Source organism: Malaclemys terrapin, chromosome 3, assembly GCF_027887155.1.
Source record: "Malaclemys terrapin pileata isolate rMalTer1 chromosome 3, rMalTer1.hap1, whole genome shotgun sequence".
Lineage (NCBI taxonomy): Eukaryota > Metazoa > Chordata > Testudines > Emydidae > Malaclemys > Malaclemys terrapin.
This window is the reverse complement of record NC_071507.1, coordinates 132,018,864-132,045,369: the sequence shown is the minus strand read 5'-3', so window position 1 is coordinate 132,045,369 and position 26,506 is coordinate 132,018,864. Positions and strand designations below refer to the sequence as shown.

General features: G+C 39.2%; 1 protein-coding gene across 4 annotated transcripts in view; it reads left to right on the top strand.

Annotated features, from left to right (window-relative positions):
* The window catches only part of GRIK2 (glutamate ionotropic receptor kainate type subunit 2), a 584,433-nt gene that overhangs the window by 172,336 nt on the left and 385,591 nt on the right, over nucleotides 1-26,506 (top strand). For all 4 annotated transcript variants that reach the window (XM_054023645.1, XM_054023644.1, XM_054023647.1 and 1 more), the window contains exons 3-4: nucleotides 8,229-8,396; nucleotides 12,596-12,853. In XM_054023645.1, the coding sequence (XP_053879620.1) occupies nucleotides 8,229-8,396; nucleotides 12,596-12,853 (426 nt within the window). The remainder of the gene's footprint in view (nucleotides 1-8,228; nucleotides 8,397-12,595; nucleotides 12,854-26,506) is intronic.

Here is a 26,506-nt window from a genome sequence, read left to right as displayed (position 1 = left end):
GCCTTTAGACTTTTCCCCTGATTTCATAATTATAATATAAATGACTAGTAGATCCCTGATACTGGCAGGCAATGGAACAATAACTGCCGTTTGTAAGCAATCAGAATAGGCATAGTTTAGGTTCAATGATTCACAGTAGGCTTAGACCCTCATGTTTAATGGGTGTTACGTATTATAATGTGAGGTGATATGACCTTCTGTCACATATTTAAAGTTTAATTTTTCGGAGGTCACAAATTGGAAGATGCCTTTTAGCTAGTGTGGTAAAGCACCATTACTTTCCATAGAAACAATCTTTAGGCTATGCTAGAAGCACAGAGGAAATGCTTTTGTTTTAGGACTAGTTAGGTTGGTTCAATGACTGTTTCCAGTTGCATGCAGCAACATTTGGAGCTCACTTGTGTCAGTCATTTGAAGTGGGTGACCATTACGCTCAGGTTTTCTCAGAATAATCTGTTTCAAACTTCCCCATCTGCAAGGTTTGTGTGTAACCTGGTATAGTCTGGCACATCTATTTGTGTGGACATCTTGTACAACTTCTGTATAATCCATTTTGTAATTGTGAAGTTACCATAGAAATTACTTGTCCATAATAAACAAAAACAAAAATCCCAAAACTTTTATTTTGGACCGTGGGAAGTCTTGTGTAGCATACTGCCTAACTCATCTACAGATGCTATTCCTCAAGGAGATGTATCAGGGAGTGGAAGACAGAAAATGAGTTATAGGGTTAGTTTGAAGTGAATAATCTTCTGCAGTTACAATGATACTTTGAGCAGGTCATTTGCCTAAATTTGTGAATAAAAGGTGTTACCATTCAATGCTATGCCATAGATTTGTTTCTTTCATGGAAGCTGTGTTCTTAACATATGTGCATAAAAGGTAGTGTGCTTGATTCACCATTGGGTTATAAGAAATCACTGGAGTGACATCGGCACACAACTGGTGTAATGCAATGGGGAGTCAAACATAATATCACTATATGTTTTAAAGATTCCACAAATTCATATTTTGTAGACTTCATTATTTCATATCAGAGTGATGAAATATTAAGAGGTACAATTTTGTGGTTGACAAGTTAATATTGGAAGACTATGCTGTTTGTTATGATAAATGGTTAATGAATGCAGAAAAAGTAAAGTACGGCTGTACCAGCTGGGAATGTAATGTATCTCACTAGCTGCATAATTACTTCTTTTTCATATAGAAATAGAAAGTGTATCAGAAATGGTCTTCAGACTTATTAGTCATATAAATTTCTAATGCATCATGTGGAACAGGCTCTAATGAATTTAAGTGGTGAAAGATTGATTTATCACAAGAGGTAATGCACAAATAAGGTGTGTCGGGAAGGTACATTAACAACACATTCAAACATGTCTAAAGGATATATTTTCTGGCATTAACAGGTAACTAGGAAAAGACAAAGTTTTTCTATGAAGTATAACAAATAAATGAAAAAGTAGATGGAATCCTTTACTTATTAGCTGAGAAGTTGGTGGGGGAAACCTCACTAGTTTGGTTGATTTAGACCGCAAATGCACAAATGTTTTTATGAATTATTTAAACATTTAGGGTATCACAAAGGCAATCCTTCCCTTTCCTCCCACCCCAAAATAATCATTATGCAATAAAATAAATCACGATGCTTGTATATAATGGAGAATGGAAAATTAAATCATCCTTAACCATCTCTAATGGTTTAGCATCCTATTGGCTGTCAAAATGGGCGATTAACTATAAAAAGAGCAGGTCAATATTTTTTGAACAAAATATTTTTCTGCAGGAAAATGTTCATTTTGATTAAATGTTTCCATTTTTCTATTAGAATAATTAACACATTTTTTGTTCTGAATTGACACTTTGACTTAAAATTTCAAATTTGTTTCATTTTGAAACATTTCATTTTGATGGGAAGTGTCAACATTTTTAATTTTGACATTTCAAAATCAAAATTTTATGGAACATTTCATTCTGTGAAAATTTTTGATATTTTGACTTCCCAATTCAGAAAGATTTGGAAATAAAGTGAGTATCTAATAGTATTGTTACTATAGATATATAAAGATAAGGACTATCTATCTAACTACTAGCTTTTGGTCACTGGTTAAATGACTCAACAGATTATTATGTATGGCCGAGTCGGCTGAGGACTGTGTTTTCCCTGTAGTTTCCTGCACAAAATGGCTGGATGCCTGGTTGAACTTGGCCTAAGGATGTTTTTTCAGTACTGACTAATGTGGTGAAAGTTTTTAAAGAATTTGAGAATCAGAAAAACCTATTCCTGAATAGTCAGCTGTGCTGTCCTGGATAGCATTGCAGATAATGATATGTTCAAAGATGTATTGTGATAAGTCTTGTAGAAAGTAGAGTTTCATTTGGTTTGAACCATACTCCTTAAATTAGCTGCAGCACTGGGTAGCAGGAGTCTTGTGAGATTTTGTCAAGTGGTTTAACATGGCAGTAAACCTTGGGCACCATTCTTAATACAGCGATCGTTGCTGATCACTGCATAATTGAATTAAGACAATAGGTGAAGCAGCAGATATGAGACACCACAATCCCTGAGTGCTTTTGTTATAAGGCACATATTAATACCTTACCTTGATACATTGCCTGATGTTATTAACAGTGTATACAGTGAAGAAACCAAGTGTGATCTCCTTAATGTGACCCCAACATTAAAAAGACATTTTCCAGCTCCTGTTAAATGTTCTCAGTGGTGCATGTTTGAGGTATAGATGCAACTTCTGCCATTTGCTTCATATGCATGGTTGCTAGTATCAGGGTGATGGTGCTGATGATTTCTGGTTCATATACTCTGTTAGAAATAAGACAAACCCTCCACAACCACATCTCTCTCAAGCTGTTAGACAAAGATAGGACATGGTTTGGCTACTTGTCCACATATCAAGGGCAAGATTTATGCCTTTTCCCTCTGCTTATCTGAGACCAAGTGCATGCTCTCATTTGATTATTAATAAAGCTATCCTGAATACCAGGCACACCAGTAGTAGAGAAGAAATGTCTGTTTGGGAGGGAATAACATAGCTCAATGTGCTGTAATAGCTTTTGGAAGCCAATATCCTTTATAATGATTGAGAGCACCTGAAAACTGGGGCCAAACCTTATTTTGTTTTTTGTTTTCCATTTTACAGATAGTGTAGTATGATTGGTGTTATGTCTCAAGATCCAGTCAGTAGAGCCAGTCTTTTTAAAATTAACTTCAATAAGTTTGTTATTTTGTATTTTGTCATTGGATCAGAATAACATCAACGAGAATAACTGAAGCCCAGATCCACACAGGTAGTTTGGTACCTAAACCCCAGACATAAGTGCCTATCTCCTAGACTTAGGCACCACTATGATCCATGAAACTCTCCTTGGCTGCTGCCTAACCCTGTAAGTGCCTAAACTCACTCAGCACCTACATTGTTGCTGCAAAAGTCCCCTCAGCACCAAGTTTCTGGCTCTGAGTATGCACACTGCTGCCTTCCCCTAAAGATCTGAACACCTAGTGCCCATCTAAGCCCCAGTGTGATGCATGAACAGGGAAATATAGTCACTTCTCCAACTATTTTGCATGTCAGGCCCCAATGCAGTAGGCATACTCATAGGGTTGCCAGGCATCTGGTTTTCAACCAGAATGCCTGGTCGAAAAGGGACCCTGTTGGCTCCGGTCAGCACTGCTGACCGGGCCACTAAAAGTCTAGTCGGAGGCGCAGTGGGGCTAAGGCAGGCTCCTTGCCTCTGTGCGGCTCCTGGAAGCAGCAACGTGGCCCTGTGGCCTCCTCCTGGAACCTGCATCCCACACCCCAACTCCTTACCCCACCTATGAGCCCCCCCCTGCATCCCAAACCCCTCATCCCCGGCCCCACCCTGGAGCCCACACCCCCTCCTGCACTGCAACCCCCTGTTCCAGCCCCGGTGAAAGTGAATGAAGGTTGGGAAGAGTGAGGGATGGATGGAGGGGGGGAATGGAGAGAGTGGGGGACATGTTATTGGAGAAGAGGCAGGGCTGGGGCAGGGAAACAGTGTTCGGTTTTGTGTGATTAGAAAGTTGGCAACCGTACATACCCATAGAGCACCTACCTGACTGGATCCCCTTCAAAATTGTAAGGTTTCCGTGCCTATGTCCCTTTGTGGATCCGACCCCAAGTGTCTAACACATGCCTCAAGCACTTATTTACAAATGAAGACCTCAGTGCTGCAAAGAGCTGTGCATGGGCAGACTACAGTGTTCACATGGAGTTTATTTAAGGATTGGAACTTTAATCTAGCAACATTTCATTCCTGAGTTCAATCTCCAGCCCAGCTCCAGCTGAAGCTAACTTCCTGATAAGTTGTTGTTGTTTGTAAACAAACAAAAACCCTGTCACACAAAATGTTCCAGATCTCAAAGGCACAACAAGTGTACAGTGAACCTTGTCCTAAACACTCTGTATTGTAACCCCACAGTTGGAATTTTATCAGAAACAGTTCCTTGATTTCTGGGCACCTGATGGAAGGTGTATTGTGTTTTTATAAGCTCTGTAAAACCATTCAGCAATAGGTTTGGTTGAACACATGTTGTCTGAAGAAACACAGACTGATATTTTATTTGGATGCTGTTACTGTTTTGCACCCTATCTGTGGCGAACACATTTACTTTTCCCCTTGATTTGCAGCATTTTGCAGTGAACACAAACGACATGATCATCATTGCTTTCCTAAAAATGCCTTTAAAGATCTGATGTTGAGTGCCTCCTTTGGGAAAGTTAACTGCTGCTAAGTAATACTCTAAGGTCACAGAACAGGCTTTTCTTGTTTATTAACAGAAAAAAATGGAATCCGTAGTCCCAGAAAATGCCAAGGGAGTCTTGTTTGACTGGGAATCAGAACTTCTACATCTATTTTGCATGTCGGGCCCCAATGCAGTAGGCATACCCCTTTCAGTTTATGATACTATGATACTATCTTTTTTGTTTTCACTTTTGGTTTAAGTAATATTATGTCCATAGTCAAAATTTATGTTGTGGTACGAGGAGAAAAATTAAATAAGAAAGAAACATGTTTTTACAATAAAATAGTTTTCCTCAAAGGTGTGTAACCTTAATTTATCGGTGTTTAAACATGCATTGAGATCCTCTGATGGAAGGTATTACAGAAGTGCAAAGTGCTAGTATTATTACCAAGCAACTTCTTCTCGTGACTGTTAGGTTTAACTCTGAATACATAGCATCCTCCTGCTCCCAGTGGGTCAAGGTGGGTAGAGAGGATTTCTAAATAAATACAGGGGGAGTCTCTTCTCTGCTACAGCCCATTAAAACTGCTCCAGAAACATTAGAACCGTGGAAGTGGAGATGCCCAGGAGAGAATTTCTTCTGGTGCAGAATTTATGCAAGACACCTTATTTTGCCCTGCAAAGCCTCCTCTACAAGACCCTGGATAGGAGTCATGTCAGGGACAGGGAAAGATAACATGTGGCGGTTGGAGGGGTAGGGCCACAAAATGTAGTAAAAACAACAATAACACTGAGCACTTACATGGCACTATTTGCAGCTATGTGTAGATTCTAGGTGGTGCTGCCACCCAGAGCAGGTAGGGACGAGCTGCCATAACTTTGGCAGTACTAAGTTTTGCTGTAGGGGACACTTGCCAGCAGCCCTGAATTGAGAGTGCGTAAATGTGGCCAAAATCCATCTTAGCTCCCCCACTCCTGGGGTGAGTTTTATGCTATATCCCTAAGAGATTGCATATTACGTAGACAGCAGAAGGAGAACACAGCAATAAATAAGAATGAGTGAGAAATCACTATAACAAACCTAAGATCAACATAGATTTTTTTTTAAATAATCTTGCAATATAAAAATCAGAAAAAATAAATGCCACCAGATATTATACTCGCTTTGTCTGTTGTTGATGTGAATGAACTGTCACTTTGGATACAATCTTCCATTAAATAACTGTTACAGTATGCCTGCTATCTATATATTTGAGTAACAATTTTTCAGTTATCTTTACAAAGTATATAGAACCTATTTTTATCCTGAACTTATTCAAGCAACCTCCTTTCACTTTCTTGACAGTTAGTAACGATATTTATCAATTGTATTGAGTAATCTTATGCTTTCTGTTGCAAACGTATTTTTCATAGTCTCCTGAAATCAAAATAGAATCCTCCTACACATCACAGTCTGACTTTCAATGTGTAGACGCTGTAAGCCTCCAAGCAGCATAAATATAGAGGGCTGTCTATCAAGCCACATTCTGCTAAATATAACTTCTTTACTCCCCAGGATATTTGGTTGTCTCCAATCTTTATGTTGTATTATTATTCAGGTGATCATTTTTAATGTTCCCTAATCATTTTGTATTACAATTACTTTCACCCGGATATTATCCAAGTTCTTCCCTTTCGTAGTTACTGTAGTATTGTTTCATGATTGTTTACCTCGTGTAGTACATTTCTGTACATACGTAGCTATAATTTGAGCATCTGCTTCCCCCACCTATGCCTCCCTTTGAGTTTTAAATAGCTAACATTTAAGTAGCCATTTACCATTTCTCTCCTCAATATGCAGCACTTCTATTTTTAAGTTAATATTATTTGAGCATCTATCCCCAGGGGTCTGGTCAGGATTTTAAGGGCTCATCTGCAGGGGGGAAAAAACACCACCTATTCTTCAACCTGTGGCAAGACACAGGATGAAAATGGTAGGATGTCTGTAAAACTAAAAGCCTTTTAGTATTTAATAATACAGTATATGATGTAGGAAAGTGGTGAGGTGCTAGCTAAATGCCCATTTTTCCCTCTATAGGTCTGGCCTGTCTACTCTGCTCTTCAAGAGTCTTGTTTATAAGTTTGTTGTAGTTAGCAGTGTTCTGTCTGACTCAGCTCCTCTACATCTGTGTTCTGTCAAGGGTTTCCTGCTGAAAAGCAGCGGAGTGTTGAATTGGGAAATTCTTAGATAATATAGAGCCAGGTAGCAACGTCATTTAGAAATGAACAGGCACAAGCTATTACAAAAGGGGGAATGAAAAATGTCTGCTGCACTGAAATAAAACCTGACTTGTAGTTAATGATCCCAGTCAGAGTGGCCCTTGGCTGTCCTTCATGTGAGCCTTAGCAGACAACAAGTGGCTGCCCTGGAAACTGCCCCTTTTTAAAAACCTTTCAGTTATGAACACAAGTGATTTTTTTTTCAAAGTGTTGGATTTCAGCTCTTCAAGTCATCTCATACTAAGACTATCTGGTGTGTGTGTGTGGAAGTGGGATTAGACTACATTCTATAATAAGTGTTTTGAAATTGTGCAAAATGGATATGTAAACTCACTGGGGTGCCTTTTAGGAAGGAAGGGACAGAATGGTCCTGATGGTTTGTTGCTGGCACAGGGACAAAGGTGCATTTAAGTTACCTTTACAGCCTCCATATTCTTGTCCTCACTAGCCCTAAGCATAAATAAGAGCCACTTGGGGCTGCTGTAACTTACATTCTGTCTGCAATGGCTCCTTGCAGGCTGTCATCAGATGGCATTACCTAAACCAAAGTGCTCTTTGATCATGTCTGCTCCCTCCCTTTCCTTACAAGGCTACAAGTGGAGTGGCATAGAGCCATTCCAGGAGCTGCCCATCACCCAGGGAACCTTTTTACACTGGCAGTATTCTTAGGGCAGCTTCTGCCCCTCTCTATGGCCCTTTATTCTATCGGAGCTGGGTAAAGGACCTAAGGTACAGTGGAAAATGGGCTTCCAGGAGCTTTATATTTTTTTCTGTGCAGCAGTTGATTTGTGGTGGTTGCAGGGATGCTAGGGGATCCCATCAAAATTGTCACCAGAGGAAATATTCATGAATTCTTCTCTTCCATTTTATTTTGGAGTCGAGTATTATTTAGGTATTTTATAAATGATCTACCTCCCCTCCGCCCCGACACACACACACACTCACATAGTCTCAATCGCATAAATACAGGGATTGCAGACAAATTAAGAAAAGTTGACAATTTAAATGGGTGTGAATGTGATCATTGGAGAAATATGTGCTAATATTGTGCAATTAGGGTGTGATCCAAAGTCCACTGAGGTCATGGGCAGTTTTCCATTGGTTTCAGTGGGCTTAGGATCAGGCCCATTGGGGCAAATACTGAGAAATTCCTATTAATTCCAGTGTCTAATACTCAACTGATATCTTGAAACATTGGCTGTGTGTTGTTTTGGCTAACTGGTTGTTCTCTTTCTCTCATTACCAGGGGGTATTTTTGAATGTGTGGAATCCGGCCCAATGGGAGCAGAGGAATTGGCCTTCAGATTTGCTGTGAACACAATCAACAGAAACAGAACTCTCCTGCCAAACACCACATTAACATATGACACCCAAAAGATAAATCTCTATGACAGTTTTGAAGCATCCAAGAAAGGTGATGTTTTGCATATTTAAACTTTTATGGCAGCAGCTAAACCTCACTTGGCTCACCTACCTGAATAAATGCCTGTCAGTAAACTATTGAGAAATGATACTGTACAAGGGTAAGGCGTGCACAGCTGACATAAAAGAAAAGCTTTAAAAATTGTCTTTTAAAGGTAACAGTTTGAAAAAAAAAATCACATCAGCATTGCTTCCCCATCAAAAGACTATTATTTCCTTATATATTTAAAATCAATTTTGAGATGAGGGTGGTTTTAAGGTATGTCTACACTGCAATTAAAAACTTGCAGCTGGCCTATGCCGGCTGACTCAGGCTGTGGGGCTGTTTAATTGCAGTGTTGACTTCTGGGCTTGGACTGTAGCCCAACTTCTGGGACCCTCCCACTTCACCTAGAGCCCAGGTTCCTGCCTGAGCCCTGAAGTTTGCATTGCAATTAAACATCCCCAAAGACTGAACCCCATGAGCCTGAGTCAGCTGGCATGGGCCAGCCAGGGGTGTCTAACAGCAGTGTAGGCGTACCCTCAGAGACTAGCAACCTTGGAAACTGAGTGGCCTCTTTGGGCCCAGTCCAGCAAGAAACTCAACTCTTGGTGAAGTCAGTGAAAGTTGAGTGTGCTCAGCACCTCGCAGGACTGGGACCTTCATGCTGTGGCTTATTGTGCCACCCTGTCTCCCAATAGTTGGTGCACCTATTTAACAGAACGTGATGCTTCAAGCTTTCCCTGTGCACCTAAAGTGTGTGTTTTATATGTAATGTTACAAACTGATTCAATTGGCTCCACAAACCAAACTTTATTTGAGGCTGCTACAGGTATGTCTACACTACAATTGGAAGTGAGTCTCTCAACCTGGCTCAACCGCAGCATGGATGTTGCAGCATTGGTGGATACTCAGACTAGCGACCTGAACTCAGACTCACTTGGGCATTAGCTCAATCCTCTTTTGATGACACAATGTCCACACTGCTATTTTGGGCCTGCTAACACAAGTCTGTTTACCTGGACTGCGAGGCTTTTTCCCAATTGCAGTGTATACCCTAGATGAATCACAATGGGGTAAACACATGCTGCACTGAGATTCCAGTTGCTGCTTCCAGTATATGTTAAAATTAGAGACAGAGAACCAAACCCTTTGATTTAGGCTGTTCAGAATCTAAAGTTCTGAATTTTGTGATAGTATGTCATTTGTAACTAATAACTTCTTCCTGTGCACTTAGGCTCCAATTCAATTCCAAGCATTTAATCACATTTTTAAGTTCATTCCTTTTTGGCAAAGCATCTAAGCACATGCTTAAGTCTCCTTAAAGTCAATGGGACATAAACACAGGTTTATAAATTAAGGGATGGACTGCTGTATCAGGGCCTCTGAAATTTGCTTAAAAGTAAATGGATTGTTTTTTAATTAAAACTGATTCCCGTGATTGTGAATCCTGTGTAGTTTCAGACCTTGCTGCTGTACTTTCTGTATCTTTTTATTGTGATCCCTCATCCATACTGTAAGACTGTAGTATGGTATCATACATAGTAATGTAAAACAGAGAAGTCCTGCTGTGTTCTGAGATTCGTCTTTGTGGGCTTCTATTCCTAAAACACTCAGGTGTTTGATTCAAGCTTGTGTTAGCTCACGTTCTATGCAAAAGCATTTTTTTCTGCATCAGAGCAGAAATTACAGTTTTTTGATTGTTAGCAACATAGTCAGAATGGTAGAAAGATCACAGGTGCAGTGGTCAGATAATCCGATTTTATCAGAGGTTTCTTGTCTAATGCAAAGGGTGATGTGAGGAAATTAATCGCGCGATTAATCGCACTGCTAAACAATAATAAAATACCATTTATTTAAATATTTCTGGATTTTTTCTACATTTTCAAATATATTGATTTCAATTACAATACAAATACAAAGTGCACAGTGCTCACTTTATATTTATTTTTGATTACAAGTATTTGCACTGTATAAAAACCAAAAGAAATAGTATTTTTCAATTCACCTAATACAAGTACTGTAGTGCAATCTCTTTATCATGAAAATTGAACTTACAAATGTAGAATTATGTACAAAAAAAAGCATGGAAGCATTTCCTCTGGAATGGTGGCTGAAGCATGAAGGGGCATAATATATAATACATTTCAATTGGTATTCTATTGTTTAACAATGCAATTACAACTGCTATTAATCGTGATTAATTTTTTTGCGTTAATTGCATGAGTTAACTGCAATTAATTGACAGCCCTAAAATAAATTGTACCAAACGCATGTACAGAGCAAAATGTACATTTTATTTAACACCCCCTTTAAAATATGTTATGGGCCAGAGTGTGGCCCAGCCTTACATGGCTGAGCAGGGGGAACAAGACGCTTTCTGACAGAGTCTCCCTGGACTGCCACTCCAGATACTAGATTAGAGTAGGCTCAGAGGGGTTGCTGCTCCCTCCCCACTCTCAGAAAACAGGTGGTTCTCATGAGTGGGTGCCCATTCACCAGCCTGTCCTATTGAACTAGCAGGTGGTTGGGGCCTGGGAAATAACTTTCTATGGGCAAGGGTCTATAGTGGAATACTCTACCTCCTCATTCCCCCCAGGAAGCAAGGAGGGAACAGGAAAGAAAATGTAATTTTCTGAGTCTTAATTATTTTCCTAGATCAGCACAGTAATTCGTGTTCCTTACATGGGCTATGCCCAAAGACACTGTCTATCCTGTTATTCTTATGCTGCAATTCACAGACCCATAGAGGTATATTTATATGTCCCTTTTGTACTTCAAAATGAGAGAGTACATCTTTATTTGCAGTTAACTAGACTGTATTAAACTCTGTGTAAAATCTTTCAGCTCTGATAGTTCATGGCTTCATGAATCCAAAGTACTTTCACACATTTGACAACCACTTTTGTGCTGAAAGGTCTTTTAGTCAGGAATCAAAGGCTAAAGGTTAGCATAAAATGGTGTACTTAGTATGATGGCTGAAAAGCAGGTTTTTAACAACTGGGTTTATGCATTTGACTAGTTACATGGTTCATGATTATGCCCATTAGTGAGCAACCAGACATCACATCAAAAATACAGTCTGTTTACTTAATCACACAGCCTCTTGGAGTCGACTGCAGATGAGAGATTAATGAGTTTTTAAAGGTACCATACAGAAGAGTAACCCCAGGGAAGATCACAATATTCCCAAGATGTTTGAATAAAGAATTATGCAAATGTAATCCAAATCTCCCTCAATACATTAGAAAAAAATGGTATGCTTCTTATAGAAAAGTGCTGTATTAAATCATGTGCAAAACGATCACACTCTCAAAATCTCAGAAGCAGGAAAAAAAAAAAAAGCTACCAGATGGCTTTTCAATGGGCTATCACTGTTGTTAAAGAGCCCATCTACTGGCATTTGCATAAAGCTTGTGGACTACACGTAGGAAGGACAATATTAGTAGAAATTGGAGTGCAATGCTGAATTACTTTTATAGCAAAATGTAGTCACTTAGGCCCCAGTCCTGCACTCACAGCCATGTGGGTTGGTTTCTGTGCCTACATAAAACCACATTTAAGTCATTGGTGCTCTGCAGGGTGTTCTTGCCCTGTTCTCAGTACACAATCAGGAACTTGGTAGTATCTCCATCATTTAAGCACATGAGAATGATTAATTTTAAATTAGTGAAAAGAGTGATGAGATATGTATATTTCTACTGCTTGCTTCATCGGTGGTCAGCAGTATTGACTTTGTTACAATATTAATCATTCATATCTCATGTAAATGCCTTTATCCTGGCAGAGATCTTTTTCTGACCATATAACTTAACTGCCCAATACTATTTTAAAAGAACAAACCTGTTCTATTGCAGCAATGGGAATATTTTCAAATATTCTGTCAGGATGTGTGTAATAATTTACATTGATTTAATTCTTTAATGAATACCAATACTTAAAAGTTTTGACTAAATGTAGCCATGTGCTGTATGCATTCTAAGTATGGTTCTTTATCAAATTACAGTAAAAATTGAAGATATAATTCAACTTGGTCATTATTTAAAGGAAAGGTCTCAGTCCAAATGAAAGTGTTAACATTGAATAGGAAGGGGCTACCTCAGAAAATAAGTTTATATTTCACAAAGTGCCATTTAGTTAATGTGAATAGTACAATACTTTCTGGCACATTCTCTCCTCTCATAATTGACAGACTTCTGTCTCCTCTTCAGCCTGTGATCAGCTGTCCCTTGGGGTGGCAGCCATCTTTGGACCTTCCCACAGCTCTTCAGCTAATGCCGTGCAATCCATCTGCAACGCCCTGGGTGTTCCACATATACAGACTCGCTGGAAACATCAAGTTTCTGACAACAAGGACTCGTTCTATGTCAGCCTCTACCCAGATTTCTCTTCTCTCAGTCGTGCCATCCTTGACCTTGTGCAGTTTTTCAAGTGGAAAACCGTCACTGTTGTTTATGATGACAGCACTGGTAAGGCTAACTCATGGGACTATGTGCAGATCTATTCATGTGTGTGCTTTGCTTGCTAATTATTGTTTTTTTTATTATTTTTAAATGATCAGTAGTAGTTTTAACTGAAGCACAGGTAATTCTGTTTAAAATGATGTGTAACATGTAACATAGTTTTGCGTACGTTTATGCTGCATGTGTATGTTTTATATCCACAGATATATTATTGAATGTGCATAGTTCATATGCGCAAGTATACGTACACCTTTTTTATTTATATATGAATCTAAAAGTAATAGGTACATCTTATATTGTTCAGATAAGCATCTAAAGATCCAGATATTTATCCAAACCTATCACAAACATCTTTGATTAAGAAATTGGGCTGAAAATATCATGAAAACAGACTTTCTTGCAGGGGTCAGATCGCCCGAGGGGAGTGTGCAGGGAAGATGGCGGGTGTGAAGTGGAGGGTCAGATGCCCTATTGTGTTTCTTGGGTTTGGCTGATCTTTGGGAGATCTCAGATGCCCTCAGGGCTCTGCGTGGCATCTTGGATTGACTCCTTCTTCTTGATTAAGGGGCCGGGAAATGAGCAAGAACTCTCCCAAGCTCAAATCTTATATTGTTCAGATAAGCATCTAAAGATCCAGGTGGTATCAAACTGAACAAACTCATAGTAGTTTGTGTAGATTTCCTTAATATAATCCTCCCTCTCCTTTTTTTATATGCTTTGAGTAGTGAAATAGTTAATATTTTAAATGTTGACATTGTTATCATAGGACATCTGAGTTAGTCCCAGTTCATATCTCTTTGAACTATTGTTTCACATTCTGCTGACATCACTGCATCAATTACACTTGGTCCATGTTTTCAAATCTGTCTCTGCAATCATAATATCTAGAGGCTGTTTTAAAAACAAGCAAACAAGATTAAGTTCTGAAGAATAGGAAGGCAGCTTGAAAGAGGTGCTGCTATATGATACCAGTGAGTGCCTGCTGAATCCCAGCCCTGCTCACTGGTTTCAGCTAGGTAGGAAACATACCACGACGACTATTTTGGTTTCAATTGTGGATAGGGCTGCGTAAAGCCTGCAGTCTCTAAGATTTGCAAAAGAAACCTTGCAACTTGGCACCTAGGAGCTGAAAGCAAATGAACCTTGAAGGCACATTTTTATAGCTAAATTCAGATTTGCTGATTCAGATTTGATAACATCAAACCTCAAACCTTCAATGGGGAATTCCCAATAGCTTGCCCTGTTATAGCCCTCCACATCCTCCAGGCTGTTCTGACAGGAACCATTATCCTCAAAACAAACCATGGGAACTTCCTTCTTATTTTAGGCCTCATCTAGTAAGTGGGGGTTACTACCAAGGCTTGTTGAGAGGAGGAGATAACTGTTGGGAGTGATGGAAGGAAACCAGTTCTCAAATGAGGTATGCTAGCTTCATGGCTGGGTAATCAATTTTGTCTCAGGTTTTCTGAATTGTTGAGACATTTTGACCATTTCAATACTTTTTTTTTTTCCAAAATATTTTTGAGTAAAAAAAAATTGTCAAAACTGACTTTCCCAAAAAATGTTTTGGTTTCCATGGATTGGCATTTTCCACTGGAAAAAATGTCATTGAAAATATCTTGGCCAGTTCTAATACTCTTGTAAAGAATTTTGTATGGTGATTGTGTAGTTGACACAGCTTGGACATGCAAGATAAATGAGGATGAAGATTGTCTTGCATCTGCTGTGTAATATACATACAGCATTTTGCTTACAAAATGGTTATTTTAAATATCTATATGAAAAGTTAATCTGAGTTCATTTACATATTTTTTACTATGTGGTTAGGCTCCTTTTAAAATAACTATGAATGGGAAACCAGTATGTGTATTAAAATTATTTTTGAATCAATTTCTAAAGATCCTATGAACCTTCACAATCTCAGCTGAGAACTTTCAGTCCCAGTATCTCTGCCTTGCAAAGCTGCTCACGCCAAAAAGAAACCAGTAGTTGTAAAAAGTAAACTTTTAATCTTTTCATGGTTTTGGCTGTAAGTAAATTTAAAGTCTACACTTTAAAAAACTGTCAGCGTCTCTTTGTTGAAAGCTGCTCCCTCCGATACTTCAAAGACTTTAAATCCAAGGGCATGCTGCTGGGAAGTCCACAGCATCTTCTGCTTTTTGAAGTGCTTATGGGAGCAACTTTTTTCTAAAAGAAACTCTGTCTTAAAAACTGGACTTTAAGTCTTAAAGCGAGGCTGTAAACAGGTTAAAAAAATTGTTAAAGAAGGTAATTAATCTTGATCAAGAGGGGCTCAACTCAATTCATAGGTACTTCTAATGTAAAAATTGATTGGTGGAAGCTGGGGCCGAAACGTCCAGTGACAGTTTAAACTGACCCTGGAAGATTCAGTATCATAATGACTCTTTGACCATGAAGGATTTTGATTAATTCCAAATCCATTCAAATGAATGAAGGAAATAAAAACAAAATTAGAATTTGTGTTCTTGTAGGTACCTCTAAATCTCCTAACATAGGGAGGAGACACCCAAAATGTGGGAATCAATGTGCACTCTTATTTCCCTTTCTTTGTTTCTCTGTGTTTACTCCTTCCCCTTCACCTCTCTCTAAGAGCTATTTAGGATTGATAGCCGGTAATGCCTACTCACTTTCATGATATAGTCCTCTACTAATGGATTTTCTCCTTCTAAATGGACATTTCCCAAATGGACACTTTTCATGGGAATAGCAATAATATGCTCTAGCAGTTATGTGGCATCGTATTTTTCTTGTTAAAATGGATGGTTCATTTATTATTTTTTTGATAGATTTACGTTTATGTAGTCCTATTACCTCTGTATTTACATGAAAACTGCTGGAAATGAGGAGTCCTATTAAGAAAAAAAGGTGGGGGCAATTGGGGAGAATATATGTAAAAGATTTCAAGAGTTTTCAAAGGATAAGTCTCCAAATAAAGCCAGGACTCGGGGAGAGGGAGGGTCAGGGAGAAGGGGGAGAAGCTCAGTGGATTTTTCCAGTGCAGACTTATCTACTGTGGTTCCCAAAACAAATGGCCATAAAGGCAGAGCAATTCCTAAGGTGAGGTTAGCCCTGCTCCACTCCTATAAAATCCCTACCAGGGATCAAATCGCCTCTGCCCTTTCCTCATATGGTGGGTGTGGGCTTAATCAAGGCTCTCCATCAAACATTGAAACCAGTCTAGCCAGTGCCCATGTCTGTCAATGCAACTCTGCCTCACCACTGCCTCAGTTAACCTGTGTTAGACACCTGCCACACAAATATCAGAACTACAAAACTCTGTCCCTAGCCCTGTCCTATGTTCTCTGTGGAAGGCAAAATCCAGATACCTGTAGCTACCAATTTGCAAAGTTGTAAAGAACTTTCTTAAAAGGTCATTGGGCAAATCTCTGAGGAAAAAGGGAAATCTAGCAATAAGAAAAACAACAAAGAAACAATCCATGGGAAGGCTGGGTTGTGGGGAAGGAAATGGGAGGCATGGAGGCAAAAAAAGTAGATGCACGAATGGTGGCCAATGTCCAGGTGAAGCAAATTTCTTTCTCCTGTGTGTGTGTAAAGGGGGTGTTATGGAGCCAATGAAATGACCCCTGGCCCACAAATGGGCCAATCAGATTATGAGGGTGGGAATTAAGGTCTCTCAAACTCTGTCCACATGCAAAGCTGCTGAGGTGTGAAGAGAGGGTGCTGTCAGGAGGCACTGCCACTCCTCCCCATGCCAGTTAGGACCCATGCTAACTCCCAGCAAGTGCAGTGTGTAACAAGTGAGGAGGATAAGCAGTATGGTGGGATATTCATTTCAGATATGTACACACCATAGTGGTACAGTTGGGGTGCGGGTTGAATGTACAAAAATAGGGAAGATAAAGATTGAAGGTAGTGAATTATTCTTGGCTCACTTCATTATTATGAAGAGATTAATTTTCAGCTAAAATCTAAGGGTTTTATCTTGCAAAGTGCTGAGTGCTCTGACTCTGATATTAGAAAACAATTAAGCATTCACTTAAGCTCCTTTAAAGTGCACTGCTGGGTCTGGGCTAGAGTGCTCTGCATCTTTCAGGCATGAGCTCTTAATGAGTAGAAGGTTGTAGCTGGGCAGATTATAGAAGGGAGGGTATTCTGCGTTGGAGTGGCATGGAAAAAGGCATAGAGATGCTTGTGGAAGAAAGAGACCAATGGGGTGTCAGTGGTGGGGATGGCAGGGTCTACATGAGAAGGGGCAAGGTTGGATAAAGAGGCAGGAGAGAAGATATCCAGGCCTGAACAGAAAGGCTAAAAGGCTGAGTTATGTATAGGGTGACCAGACAGCAAGTGTGAAAAATCGGGATAGGGCCTGGGGGGTAATAGGAGCCTATATAAGAAAGACCCCAAAATCGGGACTGTCCCTGTAAAATCAGGACATCTGGTCACCTTAGTTACATGTAATGGAGAAGGGGAGCCAGTGAAAAGATTCAAAGGAGGGGATGATGTAGTCAGATTAATAGGATAAGAAGAAAATTATAGTAGCCATGTGTTTTGTATCAGTTGGAGAGAGATGAGGTGAATACCAGAGAGAATGACATTGCAATAATGAAGATAGAAGATCTTGGAATGGATGGGAGATCATGGCATGGATGGGAATTTTGTTGTAGGATACAGAGAAAGGGTCAGTTCTTTTAAATGTTATGGAGAGGAAATGAGATGGATGAAGATTAAATGAGTGATTTCAATTATTTTAATTTTATATTGAGGCCTTCTGCTTAGGGAGAATTGTATGGATCAAGCCATGGGAGGGGGAGAAAATACTCAGGGAAGAAACAAGTTTAGGGATTGCTGTATGTTTCTATATCGGATTGCTTGGATGCTAGGTGGCACTTGGGCCCCTGCTTTCCTCTGTAGTTCCTCAGTACAGTTTTCTTGTGGCTCCTTGATGTAGCCCATCTGTTAAATTGATGAAAACTGGCACTAGAACTCTCAAGCTTTCCTGATGCAGGTTTATAAACCTTGACTGTGTCATACCATCGTTCATATTTGATTCAATGGGAGCTTTGCATAAAAATTGTTGGCAGGATATGACCCAGTGTATTTTTCATAATTTATGATCCTCTCATTAGTTAGATATGTGTAAATTATCCATTGGTTTTAATTAAGTCCCCTTTAGGCTTATGGATTTGTTGCAGTCAGATGGCTTTAAGAAAGAAGGGAGAGAATGGCAGGCATGCACACCAGCTGGCTTTCCCCTGAGTTCTAATATCTCCACAGAGAACAAAGTGACCCCAGAGCTTTCTTCCTAGTCCTCAAAAATTCAACTACGTGAGATAACCTTCTCTAAGCAGGAGAAAACACATCAAATCAGTCCTAGAGAGAACTTCAGGGGTACAAGCAGGCTGACAAGCTTAACCCTTTGTGGATATCATATAAAACACTATCTTGATTCCTGATTTACATAAACCATTAGTTGCTAATACCATTCAATTACATAGTGCAAAGGCAACTAATGGCTTATGCAAATCAATTTGATAAAAAACGGAGCTGCATTTTTTTCTTAATTAGCTTTTGTTGTGGTCTTGGATGAACCAACATGAAAGACGGAATGGAATTGTCTTCAGAAATGAATCTGTTGTTGGGGGTCTTTGATATTTTATACACTGGGGCTCATTTTAGAGGTGGGGGAAAAAGTGTCATTTTGCTGGTATTTTTAACGAGAGTGAATCTGGTATTTGCTAATTTTTAAACAAAGTTTGTGTTTGTTTCTTGGGACCTGTGCTGGGTAGTATTATATATCTCATATGATCTCACACTCAAAGATAACACTGTCTTGTGCATATATTTGTAATAAATTAAAGGCACTTCCCTTGCATTTGCAGCTGTTCTAACTTTTTATTTGGGTAATTTAGTAGTCTGGGAAAAACTGGGGGAAAGAAACAGTCACCACTAAAAAATAAAAAGACAAAAAAAGTGAATGTGTTTCAGTAATTGTTGAAAGCAAAACCAGGGTTAACTCTAGTTGCTCTATGTTGTCTCTTTAAATGTGTCTTGTAAACAGTGCTTGGAGACAGGAAGTGGGGTTTAAGACATGCAAAGAACAAGTAACTCAAAGAGAGAAGGGGGACAAAGAAACCATGTGGCCTCAAGAGAGACTACTCAGAATTTCTGTTTCCCTCAATATAAAATGAGCAAAATATCGAATCTATCTATCCTGTGCTCATTATTTAGAAGAGATTGAGGTCAGGGTAGGTTACTGTAGTTATAACAAAGAAAAAGGGTGAAACAGTAAATAAATACAGAATTAAGGATCAAATTTTTGACGAGTGAAACAATTACAGAATACTTCACTGGAGTCTAGTGGGCCTGATTCTGATCTCACTTATAGCTGTTTTAAATTGATGTTATTCCTTTGACTTCACTGGAGTTACCCTGACTTAGTAGCCTGTTTAGTATTTGGGAAAGCACACGATCACATGCTTACATAATTGGGAGTTAATATAAATAATACCTAACTCTTTTGTTGTGCTTTTTTATCAGTACATCTTAAAGCACTTCATAATCTTGAGTGTATTTATCCTCACACCACCACCTGGGAGGTCCCCATTTTACACATGAAGAGGCTAAGTGATTCGCCTGAGGTCAAACAGGAAGTCTGTGGTGGAACAGGGAATTGAGCTAAGACCTAGGTTACTGGCCTGGCCACTGGACCATCTTTCCTTTCTCATAATCCGCTGCTTGAGTGGTTTCTTGAATCAGAGCCTTACCTGGTGTACGTAGGATGAGAATGAGGCTGTGACTGTGAAAAGTCTTGTTTTTCATTACTATTTTACAATAAAGACACTAAGTTTAGAATGAGGGGGGAAATGTGAAGATCCCTGCCCTGGGAAATAGACGTTTATTGTTTAAGGTATCGACATAAATCTTTTGTGAGGCTTAGTTCAGCCCTCCTAATTTAGAATCAAATTCTCAGCTCCACGGATCAGCCCTCTGTCTCTTTCCACAGCTTGGCTCTCATGACATATTTCCCACTCATTCCTCCTGTGGAATCCTCACTGCAAGTTCCACAACAGGGACACATGCAGAATCTGCAACAAGGAACTTCACTGAGGGGATCACATCTAAATTAATAATGTTGTGCAGACTTTTTAAAGAGTTGTGTTGCTTTGTGTGACTTATAATAGGGTGGAGGAGATTAGCTCTGTATGATAAGCTAGACTATCCATTGTTGTTCTAGGTTTCTTGAAAGACAAAATGTGATCATTCTGACTTTTTAAACGGAATGGATGAATATCTAAAGGCATAATATTTTTGACATTATCACCTGAGGACATGGGCATTTCCCCCCTTCTAGATAAATATGGCTTTTGAATGAACTGTAATATTCATTATTACTAAATAATAATTTTGAACTATTTTTAGAGGGTCAGAGAATGTAGATTCAGGCTGATTATATATTATGCAGTACCTTCTAAATACAGAGTATTTCAAGTTCTGTGTGCAGTAATTCCAAGTGCAAATACAATTAGTAATTATGTGCTAAACTTAATTACTGTATTTGGATATAGTTGATTACATAGTTTGCTATATTATGTTTCCAAGAAGGTTATTGGACCAGTTGCCCAGTAAAGCTTAGAAGTATTTTTCCTGATGTCACAATGAAAAAAACAAAAACAAACAAAACAAAAAAATACCAACCAGAGAGAGTATCTTGTGTAGTCATAATTTTACTTTTGATGATTATATAGTCTCAATATTAAGAATTATTTATCTTTTTAGATTAACAATTGAGTCTCTATAGTGGGAAAGACTTTTGTTTATGTTGAATTATTCTTTTTTGATCATTTGTGCTATAAAGCTTCTTTGTGATTATTTCTTTACAACTCAAAAGTAATGGGCTATTTGAAAAGAGCAGAAAAAATTACATCAACTTAGGCCCATACATGAGTCAAAGCACTTCTCAGATTTCAATCAGAGTCAAATTGGGCCCTGTTGGATCATGACTCAAGTTTTCTTTTCAGAAAAAGACCAGAATACAAGTATTTAAAAAAAAAAAAACAACTTTATTTTAAAAATATAATGGGCTGGATGGAGTTTTGCCATTGACTTCAATGAGAACAGGATGGGGGCCAGAAAATATTGGATCATTAAATGAACTTACTCCAGATGGCAATTTAAATTGTACTGTGCCACTGAGAGGAAAACACACACACTTAAGAATTTTTAAGTCTTGTAGAATATTGACTACTTAGAATTGGTTCTTCGAACAAGCCTACTTTCTAGTATACAGAATGCTATAAGTGCCAAATTGAAATTTTGTTACTGATTTAAAACAGATAAACAAAGACAAAAGACAAATAAAATAAGGAGGAGAAAAGAGAAAACTACTAGCTATAACATCCTGAGTTCATCATAAATTTAAACAATTTACAATTAACTATTACAATTAACTATACTACCTGTATTTTTTCACATACATTTCAGTATCATGAGTTTGTCCTCTAGTTTTAAAGAAGGTGTTAAATATGCTTAAAATGTCTAGTGCTGTGTGATTCACTGTTCTTTACTGCACAGTTACAAATCAAATGTTCCCATCTTTATCTTTTTAGCTTCGTTTTTAGAATCATTCTTCTCTTCTTCTGTCAACTTTTTCAACAAAAATGTCACTGTTTTGGTCTCCCAAAATAAATGTGGGATTTTCCAGTATTCCTATTACTCTAGTGCAAATTCCAGTTGAAAATGTTCAACAATGTCACATGCCCATCTAGGTCTACTGGAATTTCTAGTAGGTATTTATTTCCTAAATAAATAAATAGAGACATCCTATCTCCTAGAATTGGAAGGGACCTTGAAAAGGTCATCAAGTCCAGCCCCTGCTTTCACTAGCAGGACCAAGTACCAATTTTGGCCCAGATCCCTAAGTGGCCCTGTCAAGGCTGGATCCCCACTTTGAACTTTAGGGTACAAATGTAGGGGCCTGCATGAAAACTTCTAAGCTTAACTACCAGCTTAGCTCTGGTTCTGCTGCCACCATTTCAATGGATTCCATTCCTGGGAAACCTTGAAAAACCTTCACCAATTCCCTGGTGAATACAGATCCAAACCCCTTGGATTTTAAAACAAGGAGAAATTAACCATTCCCCCTCCTTCCTCCCACCAACTCCTGGTGAATACAGTTCCAACCCCCCTGGGATCTACAACAGGGAGAAATTAACCATCCCCCCTCCTTCCTTCCACCAACTCCTGGTGAATCAAGATCCAAACCCCTTGGATCTTAAAAAAAGGAAAAAATCAATCAGGTTCTAAAAAGAAAGCTTTTAATTAAAGAAAAAAAGGTAAAAATCATCTCTGTAAAATCAGTATGGAAATTAACCTTACAGGGTATTCAAACTTAAAGAGCTTAGAGGACTCCCCTCTAGTCTTAGGTTCAAAGTACAGCAAACAAAGATAAACACTCTAGTAAAAGGTACATTTACAAGTTGAGAAAAACAAAGGAAAACTAACACGCCTTCCCTGGCTATTTACTTACAAGTTTGAAATAGGAGAGACTTGTTTAGAAAGATGTGGAGAACCTGGATTGATGTCTGGTCCCTCTCAGTCCCGAGAACGAACACCTCACAAACAAAGAACACAAACAAAAGCCTTCCCCCCCCAAGATTTGAAAGTATCTTGTCCTCTTATTGGTCCTTTAGGTCAGATGCCAGCCAGGTTACCTGAGCTTCTTAACCCTTTACAGGGAAAAGGATTTTGGAGTCTCTGGCCAGGAGGGATTTTATAGTACTGTACACAGGACAGCTGTTACCCTTCCCTTTATAGTTATGACAGGCCCCCTTAAGGATTGAACTCACAACCCTGGGTTTAGCAAGCCAATGCTCAAACCACTGAGCTATCCCTCCCACCTGTAAGCATCCCATCGTTTTGACTGGTTCAGTACTGCTACCTCTGTTCATCTTACGGTAAAGGTTTGCTTTATTTGCTCCAACCTTTGGGCTTGATTCTGAAAGCTGAGATGCAGAAAGAGTTGACTTCCTCCCTGTACCATAGCAGATCATGCTTTTTTCTCCTTGCCTTCATTATTCTCTCCCTCTCATATTTTTCAGCCATATTGTAGAGCATAGTTTTCTCAATTAAATTCTGTGCCTGAGACTTTCTCATTGAAATTCAGAGTAACTTTAGTTGTCATTGTCCTCTTCTGTATTTAGCAGTTTAGGCAGAAGTTTTCATAACATATTTCAGTTGGCAACCACCAAACTTAAAAAAAAATACCTTCAAAGCCTGTGCTACGATAATATATTCAAAGCCACATGTTCAGCTAAGTGATACATAAACTGACAGAGACCCTGTCTGGAAAAACATTACATATTGTATATATCGTTATCATCTTCTTGTTTCTCATCTTACTACACAGGATTTATTGTTTAACATTATTGGTAAGAAGATTGTTGAGTTCATTTTTGGTTGCCTTTTCACCCCCTACATATTTAAAACTGGACAGTTGTGGTTCCTCTAGTGGGGCTTTACAATATGGCTCATGCTTCAAGACCAAACTTGCCCCTGCTCCATGATCACAGAGACCCTTTAAAGCTAAACCAGTGTGTTTGCTTTATGTGCGGGTATAGAAAATTTAGAAAAGTCAGAATTGCTATAATCCTGCACAGTGGACTGATACCCTCTCAGGGGACTGTGTTGCATGTGGGCTCTGTCAGTGCTGAAGAGCCGTGACTTTGGAACAGGGTTGATGCGAATAATGGAAGGAGTATGGCTATTGGAACCCAAACACAAGACAGGAGTGCACATATGTACTTTGATTTGGCATGGAGACTAAAATACAGCCCTTATACATTTAGGAAAAAATATGGCAGCTAGTTATATTACACTACAATTCCCTATGGCTGTGTTGAAACGAAGGAACACAAAGGGGGATTGGAGTTTGACATTAAGTTGTGTGGAAAGAAGGAACAGAGAGATTACGAGATTTGCAGAACATCATGGAAGAAGTCTGTGATAGAGCTAGGATTTAAATCCAGATCTCCTGAGTCCTGGTCCAGTGGCTTAAACATAAATCTAGCCTCCTCCCTTGGTATCACAGAGGTCTCAGCACTAGTATGCATTCCTGAATGTAATTTTAAGTACTCCCCCACACAACATACACACACATTGAATGGTTCAGTTTTAAAAAGGAAATATTTTCCTTCAAGTTACAGGGTATGTCCCTGGGATAGGAGAACCAACTTTAGATCTAGGCTGGCACAAATGGGTAGTTGGACCATAACATTTACAAATCATATCTAATTTCCCCATTAATTATGGTCCCTGTGCCCCCTTTCTGCTCTGTTTTCTCACAGCCAGGTACACTGAATCTAATGGTCAGATTTTCAAAAGTGCTCAGCACCCACACTATCCCCAGATCGCGAGTAATGGGAGCTGCTAATGCTGCACACTTTTGAAAATCTGATCCTCAGAGTCCAGATCAAAGTTTGGAATTCAAGATATTCAAGTATGCTTGCAATTAAGCAAAACAGGTTTCCCATTGATACGTGGAAGATTGCACATTTGTTTAGTTTAAAATCCTTTTTTAAATATTAACCGGAATTTTAAGATGTATAGATTTTTATCAATAAGTTAGTTAGGGCAGCAGTTAAACCTTTCAAAAACACACACACACACACAGACTGGAAGTAGAGTTTTAAAGTAACTCGCATGCGCGTCTAGCTCAGTGGCAGATTACTCACATAAAAGTTTCAGTGGCTCAATAAAATATTTTTTATGTTAAACTTCCAGTTAACTTAAATCATCTTCTGTAACAAAGGACTGGAGGATAGCCAATGTGACACCAAATTTTTAAAAGGGCTCCAAAGGTGACCCTGGCATTTACAGGCCAGGAAGTCTGACTTCAGTATCAGGTAAATTGATTGAAACTATAGTAAGGAACAAAATTGTCAGACACATAGATGAACATAATTTGTATAAGGGTAGGAATAAATGGTCAGTTTTCAGAATGGAGAGAGGTAAATAGTGGTGTCCCCCAGGAGTCTGTACGGGGCACAGTCCTATTTAACATATTCATAAATGATCTGGAAAAAGGGGTAAACAGTGAGATGGCAAGATTTGAAGATGATACAGAACTACTCAAGATAGTTAAGTCCCGGGCAGATTGTGAAGAGCTACAAAAGGATCTCACAAAACTGGGTGACTGGGCAATAAAATGGCAGATGAAATTCAATGTTGATAAATGCAAAGTAATGTACACTTGAAAACATAATCCCAACTACACATATAAAATGATGGGGTCTAAATTAGCTGTTACCACTCAAGAAAGAGATTTTGGAGCCATTGTGGATAGTTTTCTGAAAACATCCACTCAATGTGCAGTGGCAGTCAAAAAAGTGAACAGAATGTTGGGAATCATTAAGAAAGGGATAGTTCAGAGATCGGCAACCTTTGGCATGCGGCGGCCTGGCCGGTTTGTTGACCAGCCGAGTCCACAGGTTCGGCTGATCGTGGCTCCCACTGGTCACGGTTCACCGCTCCAGGCCAATGGGGGCTGCGGGAAGCGGCGCAGGCCAATGGACGTGCAGGCCGCTGCTTCCCGCAACACCTATTGGCCTCGAGCGGCAAACCTCGGCCAGTGGGAGCCACGATCGGCCGAACCTGTGGATGTGGCAGGTAAACAAACCGCCCCGGCCTGCCAGAGTGCTTATCCTGGTGGGCTGCATGCCAAAGGTTGCCGATCCCTGGGCTAGATGTTAAGACAGAAAATATCATATTGCCTCTATATAAATCCATGGTAAGCACACATCTTGAATACATCTTGAATACTGCGTGCAGATGTGGTTCAGAAAAGGGCAACAAAAATGATTAGGGATATAGAACAGCTTCCATATGAGGAGAGGGGACTGGGACTTTTCAGCTTGGAAAAGAGACGATTAAGGGGGTATATGATAGAGGTCTATAAAATCATGACTGGTGTGGAGAAAGTAAAAAAGAAAGTATTATTTACTCCTTCTTACAACACCAGAACTAGGGGCCACCAAATGAAATTAATAGGCAACAGGTTTAAAACAAACAAAAAGGATTTTTTTTTTTTTACACAATGCACAGTCAACCTGTGGAACTCCTTGCCAGAGGGTGTTGTGAAGGCCAAAACTATAACCAGGTTCAAAAATAGCTAGATAATATCATGGAGGATAGGTCCATCAATGGCTATTAGGGATGGTGTCCCTAGCCTGTGCTCACCAGAAGCTGGGCAACAGGGGATGGATTAATTGATGATTACCTGTTCTGTTCATTCCCTCTGGGGCACCTGGCATTGACCACTATCAGAAGACAGGATATTTGGCTAGCTGGACCTTTGGTCTAACCCAGTATGGCTGTTCTTATGTTCTTATCTTCATGAATGTCCAACTGGGTGGAAGTTGAGCATGGAAATAGAATAACACAAGTAAATATGTCAGTGCTGGTGAATGAATGTTAAGCGAATGTATCAGAGTCACAGTCATGGAGAGAGGAGAGAGACAAGTATTTCTCAGTCTTCTAAATCTTATTACCATAGTTATCAGTCATAGCAAACAGGTTCTTGGCCCAGGACTACAGTTTGCTATGGAAAAATCTTACACCTGGAGGAAAACATTTAGTGTCAGCTGACTATAGATAATATGTGTTACTAGAAGGTGTTCATTT